The following is an 18,915-nucleotide window of genomic DNA, read 5'->3' as shown; positions in this document are numbered from 1 at the left end:
AATTATGGTCTTGTCTACAGATTTCAGTTAGTTTCCAGGGCCACGAAGGTTTTGTCAAATGATCTCAACATCCTATTGGTGAAAATATTTACCTAGTGAAGTGTGAGTTGGTAAGAAACCTGGGAAACCGCAAAATAACATTCAATTGAAGGTTATGAATAAAGTTTACAAGAATAGACAGTCGAGCAATATCACAGGCAAATTGAGGATGATGATAATCATCACTGATGCTCCACATCAAACCAGAACAGGAGAGATGTTCGGGCATAAATGACTCGAACTCGCTGCAATTCCAGGTCCCCACTTGTCAAAACAGCCCTGGCACCACCCTCAATGCGGGTTTGAGATACAAAGACACCATCGCTATGGCTCTTCATTGAGGAAGGGAGCTGCTGAGTAACACTGGCTGTACTCACAATCGGGAATGACAAATAGTCCAAGGGTTAGACTCGCATTGAAGAACACATCCATCGATAGTTAGCCTTCCCCTTCTATGAAGTAAGCAGCAACCAAGCTCTGCCTTCACTGTCAAGTTTGCCAGTTTGCAGGTGGACAGGAACTCCAATGCGCTGCCCAAACAAAATGAACAGAAAATACCAAAATTTCTTGCTCATGATGAGTTTACAGAGTGGTGATTTCCACCAGGAGTACTTTCCAAACTGCTGGATAAATTAAAACGGCAGCTTTCAACACCAGTAATACTAGTGCAGCACATCTCTTGTGACAGACATGCACTACACGTGAATCTATGCTCAAGGCAAAAGGCTCAAACACATTTCTCTTTAATTTGGACCATTAGATCCAGCAGTATGGAGATGGTTCCCCATAATATTTTCAGAGGGAAAACTGGTATAAAACCACACATAACAACATAAGATAATACACGTAAAATTTCCAAACCTGTCTGAACCTCGAGAACAAATTAGAGTTGTCTCATCAGGAAGCTCACCTCCACCAATCTGAACAAAGTAAGATTAAATTGAAAATAGCAGTTTTTTACGAGCATGAAATAGCAAAAAATGGAAAGATATTCTACAATAAAAGTATATATTCTCTCTCCTGGAATAAAATCAGTAAAAAGAAATGAACACCCTTTGCTCAAAATAGGCATTTTTATTATAAGTGTGTAAAAAGAACAAGTGAATTTGTCATTCCCATGAGAAAGCTGCAAGCAATTTCCTAGCTTCTTCAGTGCTGGTTCAAATGCAACCGAGTTCTATGATGATGGGAGTTCATGGAAATGAATTGCTTACAGCAACATTTTTAGAATACATCCAAAAAATTTCGGTAAACCTACAATGAGTGAAGCTATAAAATTCACTTTAAGTGTGTAAGCTAGAGTTTGAAAATCAGATGTAAATTGTAATACATCTAAAATGTTGACGCACAACTTTCTAAGAATCAGCAGTCGAAACATTTACATGAGAATTGTTAGCAATGAGTAGGCATTGCTATTAGCAGTTAGTGAGACATTTAGCCCATTAAGTAAGACAGAGATACAACCTACATAAGGCTGCAACCCAAAAAATGTTGAACAAGTTTCCTATAACACAAGATGAAAAAGAAAAAAAGAAAAAAATGAGTTAATACGGGGCCCACATGAAAAAAAAACTAATTTTTTAATAGTGGACCCCACTCTTTTTTAAAACGATTGTACAACGCTTGTGCATTCCACGACTGTATCTAGTTTCAAGGTAATAACCAGAACATGCCTAAAAAAGAATCAGTATTAAAATTTAAATCTTCTTCTCTCGAAAAGTCAATTGAATGTTGAGTGCATTGAAATCCAATGATGTAAACTTTATATATACCAGTTCAGGGAGAAACTAAAATGCATATATAATTTCTAACTCCATTTATAAATGCACACACAATCACTGTGATACTTAAGTAACCTTTCTAGTAAGAAAAAGAACTTTGGACACACCAAACAAAGTGGTTTTTTTATTTGAATATTAGAGGCAAGATGACTCCCTCCTGCTGCAACTAAAATGGTGTCTCCAGGCCTATAAGGGAAAAAAAAATAATGGTATCAGGCTTTAAGCTTTCTACCTAGCCAATGAATGGCATATGGGCAGATGTAACTTTGCAAACCTTGCTGCAGCGACGGCTGTCTCAATATTGGGGAAAACTCCAGGATCAGATAAATCTTTGACTGATCGGTCTACTCGCAGCCACAACCGAGGGTGACATGCCAAGTACTGCCATCTGTGGCAAACGAGGGCGGTGTTATACCGATCTGCAAACTCAATAGCAATTTTGTGACAGGGACCGTACAAAATTACGTCACATGCATCGCGGTGAAGTCAACTAGGCTAAGCCGATTTGTATGATCAGAACATTCAAACTTCTATCTTCTCGTCATAAATCATTAAAATCACACTGAACTTGAGAAAAACAATGTTATTCAAGAATGCTAACCACGAAAAAGGAAACATAAACAGAAGTTGTACATATGAGGTGATTGACCTAGTTTCTTGCACCCAGGCTTCCCTGGAGTTATAGACTTGGTTCCTCGTCGTCCATGAGAAGAACCAAAAATCTAGCCAGGTTCCTCTTCCTAGTATATAAGAAAAATAGCCGTTCCTCAATAACTTTTTAGAAACCCATTTCAGATATTTTCTTCGAAATTTTCATGACTTGCGGTAATGACTAAAATAAATCGGCAGCCTTGATGGTTAATTATATAGTATTGAGACCGCCAATTATGGAATGGGAGTATAGTTTTCTATTTCTTTTGGTTCATGAACATCAAAATTTACACTGAGATATCAACAACATGGACTCCAATCAGACTTTAAAGCTTGTAACTTACGAAGTTATGAGTGTAGCTAAACTAAACTATAACTAAACCGGGCTGATATCCATTCACACCATAAAATTAGCGGTAATTTGATTGGACAAAAAAATGTCTTTACCTAACGAATGATAATAAATCACCCAGAAAAAAAGGATATTTGATGAAATTAAGGTTTGGTTTTTACCATATAAAGCAAAATAGCTTGATACCCACCAAAAGGTAAAAAGATAAACCTTGGATTGAATCGACTAGCAAGAAAGAAATTGTGTGAGAGCAGCTAAAATGGGTACCTGGAATTGGCGAAAGGAAACTAAAGATGTGCATGAGACAGCCATCATCAAGATTGTTTATTGAACAAAACGAAGCTGATTTAAAGCTCTTTTTCCTTAGGCTTCGCTTCCACTTTCTCCCATTTTCCCCTTCTTCTTCTTTAGTCTTCGCCTCCATGTCCATTGCCCGAACCTCTCTGGATTTTTTGGAAGATTTCGTTAAGATGTATTGACTGTGACGAAGAGTAACCGACAAGCAGTTCTCCTCGTGGGCCCGTTAACCGACATGTAATTTTATGGTTCCTACCCAATGGATATTTGTAATTCGGACAGGGCCTAGTAAGCCCAGTCTAACCCAAGTTGGCCCAAACTTCCCTTACCAACGCAGTTCAACTTTCTTGAAGCAGCTTCCCTGCATAATGACACGTGTCCACAAGTTATTTCAATGGACGCAACTTACCAAGCTACTTCATACTAGGGTGTAACTGATCAAGTCAAGTCTAGTTTTAGATAAAATTTAAGTTTGAATCGATATAAATTTAAGTTTGAATCGATATGTATTAATTTTATATTTTTAAAAACTTATTACCACCAAATAACCTTCTAAACCGATATATTCAGTTTTATCAGTTTTGATCAGGTTAGGTTCGGTTTTTTAATTTTAATAAAATGTAAATTTTTTATACCATAAAATGTTATTAATATATATATATATTATGTTTAAAGCATATGATTAAATAAATTTTCATATTTAAGATTAAAATTTTATATTATAAATTATAACAATATTATCTTATATATAATTATATAAATATATATAATATTTATAATTATATAATATTAAAAAAATTAATTTAAAATATATAAAATAGAGAACTGGTTCTGTCCTAAAAACTAAAAAGCATAGAATCGGTACATATCCATACTGGACCAGTACAAGCTGGTTTTGGAACTAAAGGACCTGGTCCCAAACAGGACCGGTCCAAAGCTAGACCGGTTCCATCTGTTCGGACCAGTCCGATCCAACTTTTCAATTAAATTTTACACCCTTAGACTAATTCATACCGTCAACATTCCAGAATTGTTTTTATTGCTGGACAAGTTATTGACATTTTTGGGAAAGAAATATCACGTATTACTGATAAAAAAAAATGTGGATCAACATTTTTTAAAATTTCCATCGGAACTAAGAATATAAAATAACAAAAATATAGATATTTAGGAAAACTCGAAGTTTATAATGTGACAAAATAGTATGCTTCCTGCTATAAAAAATGCCTTGGTAAATTCACCTTATCCTTGAGGATATTCTTAGTACTTTTTGAGCCTTTTTGTACAAATATAGAACTCTTGGTGTCCTTGTTCATTTACATGCAAAGAAAAGTAAAGTGCTGAAGAAAAAAGGGTTTTTTTTTTTTTTTTGGGTAACATTTGTTGGACATAATGAAAATTAAACAAGATATGATTGAAAATATGAGGAGAAATAAAAAGGGATTATTAGAAAACTGAAAATTATATATATAGAGTGGATTGGATTGTTTGATATTTTATTCATTCGTAATTAACTCTTCATACGTGCAACCTCAGCCAGTGAGTGCCATTTTTGTTCTAACCACAACTGAAGATAAGCAGCAGCATTAAGATTCAAATACTCAAATAATCTCCAAAACAAGGGCAATCATGTGTTGAAAATCCTCAAACAAATCAAAATCTTATATGAGAGTGAAGATTCCATCTTTAACATAAGCAGATATAGCCCAACGATTTCATAATGAAGTACCTCAAGTATATAATTCAAACTTTCCAACTCAATTGGCATGCATGTATCTGCCGAGACTTGAGACATTAAAGTAGGTTCACCCTTTCATGCATTAGGCATATATTGAGTCACACACACACAACAGTCATCACCATGAATTTGATAAAAGTAAAATCCCAGATAGAAGTACAAAACCATTTTGACCATGCTACTTGAAACATGCATTCATGCAATTTCTCTAGGGTCTTCCATAACAATGAGGTTTGAGGTTCCATGATCCACTCTTGATAACGATCCACTAGGCTGACAATGGAAGAGAACCATAGCGTTACCAGTAAATCCATATAATTATGTATGGAAAACATATAAGTAGGCATGGAAGAGATAAAGGAAGGAATTACCCTCAGAATCCCGGAAGATAATTCCATTCATTTAGAGGCATCAGCCTCCACAGCTCCACCATCTGCAGTCTCATTGTTTGAAGCGTTCTCTGAAGTGTCTATGCAAGGGCCACTTTTAAACTGATTGACATGGTGGGTTTCAGATAACGGGCAAGAATTCTTAGATCCTTGGTGCGGAGAGTTCTGTTTACTTTTTGCACCCTCTGGCAGGCAGCCCATCGACAAGTTCACTGAGCCTGCGACTTTGCATTCATGTGGAAGCTTTGTAGAAATAGGTGATTCAGGTGTATCAGGATGTCTTGATGGTAACTCCAAAGGCCTATGAAAGAGTAAATGGGCCACTGTTCGGTCTATGGGATTAGTCTCTGTCTCCATGTCAGGCATTGTTGAATACCTGCAATACCATAATGGTTCAACTAAGGGAAGTGATGATGATTTGAGCATCTAACATGGAAAAGATGTAGCTGCACCATGATTAAGCTGAAGTTGGATAGGTGCAACTAGCAAATGAACTCCTATCATCATGGTCTAACTTGGCCAGTATATGACTTCCTCTAACACTCTAGCCCACGTGCTAATGCAATAGATTTAGCAGAAATACAACAGAGATAAATGGGCCAAACCGGCCTAACAGAACTAGAACCATAAGAAATATACCAAAAAAAAGAAGGAAACGGCCCAAACATATGGAGTGTAAGATCAAACAAACTGACTTTCTTGGAGATTTTAACCCAAAAACTTAAGATAACGGGTGGGAAAACCCAACATGTACATAAACAAGGGTGAAGATCCAACATGTACATAAAAGATAAATACCTTTGTTTGTGCTCAAATATCTAAAACTAATAAACATGAATTCTCTCCCTTCCTGTAAGGTAAGCAAAAAGACTACTGAACTGGCTACACAAAAAGTCACCTAAAATGTGGATCAGACATGGAATGAATGTGAATTTAGCCCTTTTCCTAATCTTTTTAATAAACGATACAGGTAGGGATGTAAGCAAGATATCAAGAGTTCTCGATGGCTGTAAATGATCAAAGTTTCTTATTCTCAAGAACTTAAATAATCACATAACGTAATCATTATTCATACCAAGTGAAGATGCAAATGACAAACAAAAGTGGGAGAAAAAACGTTTATACAGTTTATCTCGTTCAACTGGCATCAAAAGATTTAACAAAGTCAAGTAACTATCCACTTTCCATCAGTTCTCTACCTGTCCTTTTAACCTAGGAAGTAATGCACAGAAAACTGAGATTTATAATATTTAATCTGTAAACCATCACTTATCTAGTGTCAACAATAACTTTCAACAGATCAGAAGTGCATGATGGTCGAATTTAACTGTTTCCGTGAATGTAAAAGAAAAGGAGGTGTCCACACTTCCAATTTGAAGAAACAGAATGATGACTGTATTCAGTGTACCAACCTATTAAAACTGTTGATTTCTTCCTTTGCAACGACTTCATGTTCATCCCTGCTACTTTTGTTGGTACTGCCTGTATCACTAGCGTGATGCCTTTGCATTGCACTTTGAGCCAACCGGAACAAGCTATCCCGTATACGAAGTCTTAATTTCATGTCCAACTGTATCAAAACATTTGCTATCATAAATTTTAAGCTAGTCCAATCTACTCTATAAGGAAAGTAACCCTGCATAAGTCAGGCATACCTTTGAAATAATATCTTGAAGCCTGTAAAGTACCATATCCTCCACTGAATAATTATTTACTGCCACAGAGACTGTATTGGAATCATCTTGCTCAATAGGTGAGGTTGGATTCAGAGCAGGAAGAGTGCTTTTATCTTCAACTTCAAGATTGGCTTCCTCAAAGTGCTGAGTTTGGCTTTCTTGGAGGCATCTTTGAGTGATAAAATTATTGTTAGAAGGGACTTGTTGACTAAATTGTTGCTGTTGTTTCTTAATGGCAAGCAGTGCTTGCATTTGCTGCCGCCTCCTTAGTTTTTCAATTTTTTCCTGAGGTGTCATGGTCAGAGGTTTCACAGGGGTGTTCACTGACTTGCTTTGAGGATTTGGACCGCATGGAGAACCATCACAACCAGAAAGCAATGGCTGATGCTTATGCTCAGCAGACCGAATGTGAGCAAGCACAGGCATGGCAGGATATGGACTCGTGAGATTCCCATATGCTGATGGAACCACATATAGATTGGCAACATGCTGGTATTGTAAAGACTCGGGTCCTGGAAACAGCCTCTGTTGACTGAGCATTGAAGAGGGAGGAGACTGATGCATGGAGGAAGCCATTTGGCTCTCAAATTGTCCAGGTGGGTTTCGTGATGAAGACCAGGTACCATGCAAATGAGGTAATGTTGTCCCCTCATTCTTCTCCAATGACTTTCTTTGACATTTCAACTTTTTTGTTTGCCTAGAAGCCTATACATATGAATAAGAAACTAGAATGGTAAGTAGAACACTTGGGGTTAAATTTTTTACTGTCCAGATCTTTAAAGTCATCATGATATACAATGGCATGTTCAGGCATGTACCAATTAGAAAAAAAAAGGACAAAAATGTGTTAAAAACTATTTTCATATGTTAGGAATACAACTGCCACAGATGGAAAGATCCAGAGATTACAAGCTAAACTGCACCAAAGGTTCCAGTTTTGACAGATAACCAAATGATGAACTATTAGATCCCGAACATAATGCACTTGGCAGCCAACTCTAAATTTTTAACACTCAGAATCAGTTGTTAATCCGCCACTGCACTTAGCAATAATGAAGTTCTCATAGAAAAGTCATCAGGAAACATTTCTTTCTGAAGGCCCAACATCATTCTATACCACGTATTTGGCTGAGGCTACATGAAGATGCAGAGATTCCAACTATATGAACCTTTAAATATAGTTTGATAACTATAATATCTATAATCAATCTCCCATTACTTTAAGCAAACGCTTCGAGGAGATAATAAATATATAATTGCGGCATGAAAGATATTACATTTCCACTAAGTTCCCCCCTTTGAATGCTGATTGAATACAAGATTAGGTATTAAGAATTATACCATTATGAGGTTGAATTGATCTTTTTTAAAAGAGTCACCTTATTGATAAGCTCCTCAGTGTTCATGACATTTGCAGTAGCTGGGCGAGAGGTTGCTGCAGAGGTTTTCACCACCATGTCCATATCTATCTGCAAGAGACAAACAAAACTAATGTGATTTCTGTGGTCCCCTTATTTAAGTGAGAAGCATTTTGCAGTGCAAAATAGTTAATACCTGTGCCTTTTCCACAGGCTTCCTTTTATCTCCAACATATTCCACATGATCTGAGATCCCATGTGCATTCTGCATATCATGCAGTGCAGGATCTTTGATGTTCCCATGGCCGAAGGTAAATGCCTGGTCATCATGTTGCAAATATTCTGTTTTAATTTCAAATTGTTTAGATTGTTTCTGTGGTTCTCCAGAAGCCAAACTTGGTGAGTCAACAGATATTGGGAAGGTTTTTACTGGGCTGTTAGCAACATCTTTGGAAGAAGACCATTGCACATCAGCATTACCAACACTTGTATGGCCAAAAACTGGGTCATCATTACTGCAAAATCATCACTTGTGAGGATATTGAGTCAGATAGATACCATAGTATATAAAAGAGCGAAGAATGAAAGGAAAAAGTACATGGGAAAATAATTGAAGTAATAAAGTAAAACAAGGGAAGGAGAGAATATTTTCACAATTAACCATGCCTGCCCTGATCTTTCATCTAAAATATTTTTATCAATCAGTTGCACTTTCAGCTTGAAACATGATGCAAGACTTGTAAAATTGGGAAATGAAAAGTTCACCAAAATTGAATCAACTTATAATATAATACTAGTTAGTAGTTATACTTTTGAGGTTAAAAAGAAGCCCAACATGAAAAGTTGTCTATTAGTTCCAGATTTCAAGTTCTATTATTTTACTTGTCAAGGCTAGAGAACTTGATAATTGAAGGCAAAATTAATGGGGCAATGATATTTGAAGAACTCATTTTTTAGATAAAGCTAAACATAAGTTTTATGTAGCACATTTATTTTTCAATTTCATAAAAGAATATCTTTATTTATCAGCATATCACCACATGCCTACCAAGAAAATGTATCAGTGTTGTCAAAGTGATGCTAAATTACTGCTAAAGGTAGAGAGAAAAAGATAGAGAGTGAGATACAGCTAGCTCAAATTACCTGAAAATTCGATCAAGATCATCAAAGCTTCCAATATTTGCCCATTCATAATCAACCAAATCATCTTGTTCTTTATCTTCATGGGTATTTTGAAAAATTTCAACATCTTTATCAAGTTGAGCTGTCTCTGCCGTCCAAATAATCAGATTATAAATGAGAAAATTAAATAACCGCCCCTTCTATTGCTTGGGCTACACACACACACACACACACACAAAGAAATATACACCTATACAAATGCACTTTATTTGAATAATTGACATTTTTACCACCTCTTGATGCTTTAAATTGTTTAATTTCAGTTAAGCTGTTAGACACCTCAGTACCCATAGAATCCTGATCAGTTTTGGCAGGATTGGATAAAGACAAATCAGGCCATAAATCCTCGCCAAATCCTGAAGTAGTAATATCTGCATTGGTGTCAAGGTCGGAACTGCTCTCCAGCTTTCTGCCATGCAAATCAATTTTCACCCCAGCTGTCCTCAGCTCAGTAGACTTGATGGTAGCAGTTTCTTGGTTCCATTGCTTCTTCTTGGGATAATCTTCACTTGCCTCAGGATAAGGCACAATGTGGTCACCACTCTCATCACCCTCACCCCATATTATGTTTGCAAGCTGAAATTTTAAGTGGTTCAAGCATCACTACGACAAGTAAGAATGGCAAAGTTATCTAACCGGATAAAACATCATTAAGCAATTGATAGTATAAATGTTGGAGAATTCATTAAATTTTAAGCAGCCCTGGAAAACATCTTTGATAGGTATGAAGGGAAAGACTCTTAATGTTCACCATCATTAGAGTTCAACTGATCACTAAAAGCGTATAATACACATATCTTTAGATTTTAAGAAAACATCTAGCACAATATTCAAAAGTAAAAAAAAAAAAAAAAGAAAAAAAAAAAAAAAAAAAAAAAAAAAAAAAAAAGAAAGAAAAGAAGGCAAAACTGATTGTGAAAACGATGGTATAGGTAACTGAAGCCGCAAATACGGTTATGCCTCAGGTGCGTCTTGACCAGATCTTTCCATCCATAAAGCATACATGCAAATGAAATTATCTGATCTTTCCTAAAGTAATTCTCTCCTAGCTAACCTTTGATTGAGTCTAGTGACCTAAGGGTTCCTTGAAGGAAAGTTCAGAGCAGAGATCACTGATCCTCAGACCTATGCCACTTCACTTCTAAAAATTAAAGGGCTGGAAAGACTCCCAGCATACATGATGACCTCAAGCTCATGTTATATATATTTCGTTTCCAGAACATCCGAAGCTTTTCTAAGACCTTTCGGAGTACTTAAAGATATTTTGGCTTCTTTCTGCAATTGTTTCAAGTGTCTGGCCTTATTTCATTCCATGCAAGTGATAGTCAATCAAAAAATAATGTACTTAACTAAGATCTATGGTTGTACGAGATCTATGAGATACCAACAAGCAGGGGTGGAGAACAGTTGCACAGTCCACTCTTCTACAATCACTTCCATTCCTACAAAAGTTTATATATTCCAATTCAGTCATAACAATGCCAGTAGAATTGTTTCCACCAAATCCCTTTATTAGACGATCCCTTTGTTGATAACAGCATTGAAATCTGACTTAAGAAAAGCCAGGAAAACCCAATAAATCCAAAAACCTGAATGAAAGCATGTGAAAATAAATACGTGATCAGCTAATTTTTCTTGCCTCCTGCAAATCACACATCTCTTGAGGGTGGTTTTGTTATCACTGCCAAAACCTTATCCAATACCATTGTCTATCAAAAGAGTCAACCTTCACCAAATATTAGTTCACTCCAAATTGAGAAATCCACCGGCATGACTTGTGATTACAATGACAATAGATTTAATAGCGATAATTCAAATTTTCCAAAATCTAACTAAAGCAAAGCAAAACCCCTTATTCATGCCAACCTTTGACAGTTTAGAAATCCCCTACCTTGATAATTCTTTTAAAACAAGTCGACTAAATACCTCCAGTCTTGCCCTTTAAGTAATAAATCAATCACTACTCAGTTATTGCTAACCAAAGGAATATGGAAATTGAAAGTGCATTAAGCCCTGGTTTGGATTGGAAACTCATCTCATCATTATAACTTTCTCAAATTCTCATACAAAATATAATCAACAATTCAACTTTTTTAAATTCCAAAACAATAATAATATTAAAAAATAATATTCTAACAATATTTTATTCAACTCATCTAAAACCATCTCAACTCATCTCTGAATCCAAACTGGGCCAATTAACCCACAAGACACATTTTTTCATGAAGACTCCATAACCGGGGTTCACTTCATTTTATCTTTTCTTTCTAGGAGAATGGGCTTCACTGCTATGAAACCTGCATTTTGATGAAGGTGGGATTTGATTCCAAGCCCCAACTTTAAAAAGCAGTAGGATTCACTAACAAGTTACCAGCTTCTTCTTTCAGTCTCATCCTTTCTGTGTTTCTGTCTAAAGTTTAACAAACACCTAATCTTTTCAGTTAAATCGTAGAACACCAAAACTCAATATCTCGCATATGACTCCACTTGAGCAATATTCCATATTGGAAATTAAAATTTTCCCTTTTTATTGGAATATAATTTTCAGAAATTCCAGCCCAATCCTTGTTCCTTCATGTCACTTTCATTCACTCCACCAAAGAACTCTTCTCTGCACTGCACAAACTATCTTCAGCTCCTATTTGTTGCATTAAAGTGATATTGAGCTGGATTGGTACTTATTGTTGAGCAGGCTGAATGTGGGAAATGTTTCACAAAGATACTGAGAATCATGATGTTGGTGCAAAAGGGGCTGCAAAACAAAAAAGAGTGAAAGAAAAGTTTGCTTGAAGGCGCGTTACAATGTCGCTTTCCTTAAGACAATATTATCTCCTATCAATAACGGTATGCACACGTGTTATAAGCGAATTTGCCTCCAAGATATAACGAAGCCCAGAACAAGTCTGTTTGTCTAACTGCGTTATGCACACACGAAATTAGACCCCGAAAACCCTCAAATTTTACTATTCAACCAAGAGATTAGAAATATGTTCTCTTCAGAATGAACAGATCCCAATAACAAATTTTGAAGAAATGAGAACTTTGGGGAGAAAGAATTTTGAAATTTCCTTCTAAGTCTGTTCAATTTGTAGGCCAATGGGTCTATTTATAGATGATCAAAGGGTGCGAACAAAAAGTTGTAACTTTTCATTTTTCTAAAATCTGTTCTAAATAAATATATGTATTACACCTGATGCCAACCAACACATAAGTTGGACTTGGTCCAACGGTCATGTTGATTCCCTACCATCCTTCTCGCACCGGTTTGAAGCCCAATAGGTGCAACTTTTGGCATTTTATTAGCCAAGAGTTGTGCCTTTGTGCGCCAGGCGCCTTGCGCTGGCTGAGCGAGCCGCACGCCTATAGGTTCGTGCGGACTGGGCCACACGCCCATTTTCCACAATAAACCTTAAAAAAAGGTGCCTCATTGTGCTTCAAACCTCTACCCACTTGATCAATTTAAGGGTTCTTACCACCAAGCCAATTATCTAATTTGACTTGTAATGCAGACTCAAAATATTATAACCAATTAACCATAAGTAATAGCTTATAAACTTTTCTTAATTTATCTTTTTTCAAAATAATTCATAACTTCTGAAAATAAATCCCCAAAATATTATTAATAATAAATATAACATATATTATTTTGAAGATATTTCCAACAATCCCCCACCATTTTCAAAATACATCCTAGTTAGAATATGAAAACTTATACATAAATGAAGGTGTCTTTTGGACTTGAACCTTCACATAGTGAAAATACATCAAAACTAATCAGAATGACATGGTAGACATGCTTTGAACTAGCGATTCTATACGATTAGCTTGATATATCTCATGTATAAATTTTCTTCTCTTTGGGTAGTTCATAAAGACCGACACGTGGATTGACCTTGTGTATATATCTTGGTTTCATGAACGCTCTAGAGACAAAGCCTAATTTGCATAGGAGGCGACACGACCCCCGACACTCATATAGGTAGACTTATCGAAAGTGTCCTGTAGCTAAACGCTTTAACATAACCATGTTGTAAGTCTATTAAGAGCTTATTACTCAGCCTCTCATTTTCATTACAGTACCAAGCACCTCAAGCCTTGGGATGGTAAATTAGTCTGAAGACTAATTTTAATATCATAGTGCTTGCAAACCAAGGACATATAATGTACTTTGTTCATTGAACTAGAGTCATGATATGCTCAAGAGTTGAGTTGAGTTTTCATTATTGGTGATTTTATTGTTTTGACTTTAAATCCATCCCTTTGATGTCCCACATCAATTATCTTGTAAATTTTTTAGTTAATGAATATGTCATTTCTGACAATATCTCATAAAATCAATTGCAATTACTTCATCTATGAGTAATTGGTTTAATATGTCTCGACTTGCCATTATATTTATGGCTTAGGCCAATGACAATATAACCTAAACTATCACAATGCAAAGATATTGGTGGCATTGATTTTGGCCAAATCCAAGATCTCTATCAATAATTTCTTAGCCACTCTACCTCTTTGCTACAAGAAACCAATGTTATAAACTCAGTCATCATGGTTGAGTAAGTTATGCATGCTTGCTTCTTTGATTCCAAGAGATTACTCCTCCACCAAGGGTAAGTATCCAACAACTGGTTGATTTGTGATTATCATGCTTAGCTCCCAACTAGCATTTATATTCCTTCTACAATCGAAGGAAACCTCCTTCTATAACCGAAGGAAATTTGTCGTACTCAATACCATAATTCATGATATTTCTCAAATACCATAAAATGCTTTGTACAACTATCCATTTAACTTAATTCTTTGAAAGCATTATATAAACATAGCAATATATAGAAAAATCACATATACAAGTCACAATTTTTTTTATTTGTTTGCATGTATATTCATAAATTAAATCATATCATTTCTAGGCTTCTAGCATTAATGTGTTCTAAATAACATAGATTAAGCAAAACATTAACTTAATTATTAATATCAAGTTTGAACATGCCTTCACTCAAATATTCTTTCGCCACGAAATTATCCTTTTTGGTCTGTACAAATTTCTCTGACTCAAAAACCAATTTAAACCCATACTTATTTAGAAGACTACTAGATACAAGATTCTTTTTAATTTCTGGTACATAATACGCGTCTTTGAGAGTAAGAACTTTTCCGGAGGTAAACTCCATTTTTATTGTCCTTTTGCCTTTAACTACAACAGTGGATGGGTTCCCCATATAAAGAACATGACCATCTTCCATTGGTTTGTACCTCTTGAATAGGCTCCTGTCTTTACAGACATGCTTTGTTGCTCCTAAATCAATCCACCAGGAGTTATCTCCTTCAAGAGTGTTAGTCTCGGAGATCATAGCCTCATAATTCTCTCTAGAACTAGAGTCCTGTCTTTTCTTTTTAAGACAATGACATTCTCTTTTGTAATGGCCTTGTTTGCCACAATGAAAGCAACTTACTTCCAGATTCTTTTGATTCTCATTTTGGAAGTGACTTTATTTTCTTCCAAAATTATTCTTTCTCTTTCGGTTTTCATATTCGGATTCATTGGGTTGTCCGGGTTTGTGGGTCTTATCTTCCTCTACCATGTGCATGTTGGAGGTCAAAGATTCACACCCTTCATTATTGTCTCTAAGCCTGATCTCTTCTTATATGCGAAGATGTTGGCCTAATTCTTCTAGAGACATTTCCTCCCATTTATGTTTCAATTTTTTTTTTTTTTTTTTATAGTTTTTCCATGATTGAGGAATTTGATCAATAATGGATGAAATTGCTATGGATTCATCCATTTTCATGTCATGTTGAGAGAATTGATCAAGAATATGCATGAATTGTTTAATAACATGCTTAGAATTTACTATGGTATAATTGAAGAATTTTGTAGTCTCTTACTTGTAGCATCTTCTAAAAGATACTTAGCCTCAAGTGTGTCCTATAGATTCTTAGTGGTTGCTTTGTTCAGGTAAGTGTCAAACAATGTATCAGACATTGCATTGTAAATGTGTCCTTTGTAGATGTAGTCGTCTTGTTCCCATTTGATCCTTGTCCGACTTTGAGTGATTGTCTTGTCCTCATTTGCAGAAGGCCTAGAAGTGGTTAGAACATACACCACTTTGGGACTGGCCAAGAGAAAGTGCATCTTCTTTTACTAGCATCAAAAATTGGCTCCATCAAAGCATTCGAGTTTTACAAAATCTGAAACAAACTCTCTCAAATTATGCGCCATTAATAATCAAATATTGTCTTAAGATTGTTGGTGCAAAAAGGGCTGGCAAACTAAAAATAGAGAGAGGAAAGTTTGCTTTAAGGTACGTTACAATGTCGCTTCCTTAAGACAATATTCACCTCCACCAATAACTGTATGTATATAGGTTACAAGCGAATTTGCCTCCAAGATATAATGAAGCTCAGAATAAGTCTATTTGTCTAACTGCATTATGCACACACGAAATTAGACCCCGAATACCCTCAGATTTTACTATTCAACCAAGAGATTAGAAATCTGTTTTGCGCATAATCAACATATCTCAATAACAAGTTTTGAAGAAATGAGAACTTTTGGGAAAGAGAGAATTTTGAAATTGCCTTCTGAGTCTGTTCACTTCGTAGGCCAATGAGTCTATTTATAGATGGCCAAAGAATGAGAACAAAAAGTTGTAAGTTTTCATTTTTTTGTAATCTATTCTGAATAGGTATATGCATTACACCTGCTGCCAACCAATACATAAGTTGGACTTGGTCCAACGGTCATGCTGATTCCCTACCATCCTTCTCGCACGAGTTTGAAACCCAATAGGTGCGACTTTTGGCATTTTATTTGCCAAGAGTTGTGCCTTTGTGCGCCAAGCACCTTGCACTGGCTGAGCGAGCCCACGCCTATAGATCCACGCTCGGCCACACGCCCATTTTCCACAATAAACCTTAAAAAAAGGTGCCTCATTGTGTTTTGAACCTCTACCCACTTGGTCAATTTAAGGGTTCTTACCACCAAGCCAATTATTTAATTTGATTTATAGTGCAGACCCAAATTATTAGAACCATAAGCAATAGCTTATGAACTTTTCATAACTTATCATTTTCCAAAATAATTCATAACTTTAAAAAATAAACCCCAAAATATTATGAATAATAAATATAATATATATTATTTTGAAAATATTTCCAACACATGATAGACTTGAAATTGAAATGTTCTCTCTCTCGGAAATAAAGTCTCAATTTCACACTGAAGTACCATTTAAACTTGAGCCATGCTAGTTGGGTTCTCGCTTGACCATTCCTATTCAAAGTTTTCAGTAGCAGTAAGAAGGTATTAAAAAAAAATAGGGAACATGTTTTCTATTGAATTTCTAATTGTTTTCAGAAAACAGTGAACTTTCTGATAGAATACCAATACATACTTCATAGCCTTGTTCTTAATTCTCTGCACTAAAAAAATCCGAATATAGTCCGGCATCCTATTACCATATCTATGATTGTTCAACATATCCACACGAATTCACAATTGAGGAAAGACAAGCTAACATACCCAGAAGCAAGCTGACATACCCAGAAGCAACATATCCACAGCCAGAACAAGACAAGCTAACATACTCAGAAGCAACTTGACATCATAAGCTCAAATTTGTACACATACAACCATTTCACATTCAGACCATCAAACTATTAAGTACCAAACTTCAATCATATCAAACACGAGGAACCAAGACGTGCCATACATGTGAATAAATAAACAAATTAAGGAACACAAAACTAAATAAAATTGGCAAGAATTGAGGAATTGGGTAACCTCTTCGTCGTTCCAATCAAACATCTCTGAAAAGCCAAGAGCAAATCTCTACGCAGAAACCCAGATCATAGCCACGCAAGTAGATTGACTCGCACATTTGCCAAAATCCTCAGAAAAATGCTAACAGAGATAGCATAAAGCTTCCGAGACCAAAAAACAGCAAGCGAAGATGCTGTCTTTTGTAGTGTTATTATTGTTGTTCTTCTTCCTCCTGCGGTAGTTGTCCAAACGGCAAGCCAAGATACCACACAGTGAAACGGAGTTTTCCAGAGTTAGGGAGCACGTGATGTCACGTGGGTTTGTGATTGGTGGAGTTGGGCTACACGTGTCCGGGGCGTATCTGTACTTGTGGCCAGGAGAGAACGATCTTATGCTCGCACGTGATTCGCTGGAGCTGGATTTGAATTTCATTTCGGAAATTTAAAGGAAAAAATAAATTTTGTTCGGTTCATTTGCGTTTCATTTCAAGTGGGCCCAATGGGTGGATCTAATTCGTGGAGGAGGTCGCTCTCAGTCGGGCCGAGTGGGCCATGGCCTTGCTTTTGTGAGTCTAGTTCATCCTAGTTTTTTTTTTTTTTTTAATGGCAGAGCGTTAATTTTTTGGATTAATTAATTAGGTGATAATGCCCATGTGCAACACCATTTTTGACTCCGGCTTACTCATTATCCTCTTATTAAAGTGGTTTGATTTGATAATGTTTGCTTTAATTATTAGCTAAAGACTTTAATTAGTTCCACTTAAAATTATTTATATGATATTTTTAATATAATATATACTTTTTTTAAAAACATTTTTTTTAAGTATTTGGTTGATGACATAAACCATTTTCAAATAATTTGGTTGTATAAGATATCGACCTATGCCATTTGTAAAAGCTCGATGGCAAAAATAATTACGATAATTATGGTGATGGAAGGAATGCGATAATTATGAGGAAGAGAGCGAGATGATGATAGAAAATAGACGAAAATAAATTGTCACCACAAGAAATAGAAGAATATAAAAAGAATTTATGGTGGTATTGAAGAGATCGGAGAAGTAAGAAAGAAGATTGAGGAAGATAAGAAAAGTGGATGGTGAAGAAGGGCTTGTTTTTCATCACTCACATATATGTTTCCACTATCCTTGAAAATAAAAAATAAAAAAAACAAATAAATAGTGAGATGATCCTAATAGATTAGCATCCTTGGCAACTTTAACAAACATTAGTGAAAACCATCAAATGTGGTTAATTTGGAAATCAATAAGATGCTAAAAATATTAAATTAGAGTAATGCTACATGCATAGTGTGCAAGCGCCGTGTAATCGTTTTAAAAAAGAATAGAATTTATTATTAAAAAATTAATTTTTTTTTTCATATGGGTCTCGTATTAACTTATTTTCTTTAAAAAAAATTGCGTGACGCATGCACACTTTATGATTATAAATATAATTTCTCATTAAATAATGAAAAAGTAATATACAATCTTAGAGTGCAAATCTCGCACATTTTTTTTTATTTGAAAAAAATGGTTAAATTTGATATCTTTGCGAATAAATAATTTTTTAATAATAGATCTTACTTTTTTTAAAATGAGTGCGGGACTTATACACCCAATAACTATAACTAGCATTACTTTAGAAACATTACTAGTTTAGTATTCTTTATTATTTGGCTTTCATCGTTT

General features: G+C 35.5%; 2 protein-coding genes across 5 annotated transcripts; both read right to left on the bottom strand.

Annotated features, from left to right (window-relative positions):
• Positions 1-125: 125 nt before the first annotated feature.
• LOC121238777 (F-box protein SKIP5) lies at positions 126-3,321 on the bottom strand. Its single transcript, XM_041135805.1, is given in 6 exon segments — positions 126-439; positions 442-569; positions 901-959; positions 1,928-2,006; positions 2,095-2,239; positions 3,091-3,321. Coding segments are annotated over 6 exon segments (792 nt in total). The 5' UTR covers positions 3,254-3,321; the 3' UTR covers positions 126-221.
• A 1,484-nt stretch (positions 3,322-4,805) lies between these two features.
• On the bottom strand, positions 4,806-17,485 carry LOC121238822 (protein LNK2). 4 transcript variants are annotated; one of them, XM_041135857.1, is made up of 9 exons: positions 17,247-17,485; positions 9,694-10,039; positions 9,425-9,551; positions 8,478-8,796; positions 8,303-8,392; positions 6,903-7,628; positions 6,660-6,817; positions 5,230-5,623; positions 4,806-5,131 (listed from the first exon to the last, which is right to left on the bottom strand). In XM_041135857.1, exons 1-8 carry the CDS (start codon positions 17,268-17,270, stop codon positions 5,257-5,259), a joined length of 2,157 nt encoding a protein of 718 aa, XP_040991791.1. In that variant the 5' UTR covers positions 17,271-17,485; the 3' UTR covers positions 4,806-5,131; positions 5,230-5,256. The 4 variants fall into 4 exon arrangements, with proteins under 4 accessions (XP_040991791.1, XP_040991794.1, XP_040991795.1 ...); XM_041135860.1 differs by having other exon boundaries at positions 9,425-9,545; XM_041135861.1 differs by having other exon boundaries at positions 9,425-9,545; positions 9,697-10,039.
• Positions 17,486-18,915: the final 1,430 nt, after the last annotated feature.

The sequence above is a fragment of the Juglans microcarpa x Juglans regia genome, chromosome 7D, assembly GCF_004785595.1.
Source record: "Juglans microcarpa x Juglans regia isolate MS1-56 chromosome 7D, Jm3101_v1.0, whole genome shotgun sequence".
Lineage (NCBI taxonomy): Eukaryota > Viridiplantae > Streptophyta > Magnoliopsida > Fagales > Juglandaceae > Juglans > Juglans microcarpa x Juglans regia.
This window is presented reverse-complemented; position numbering and strand designations above follow the sequence as displayed.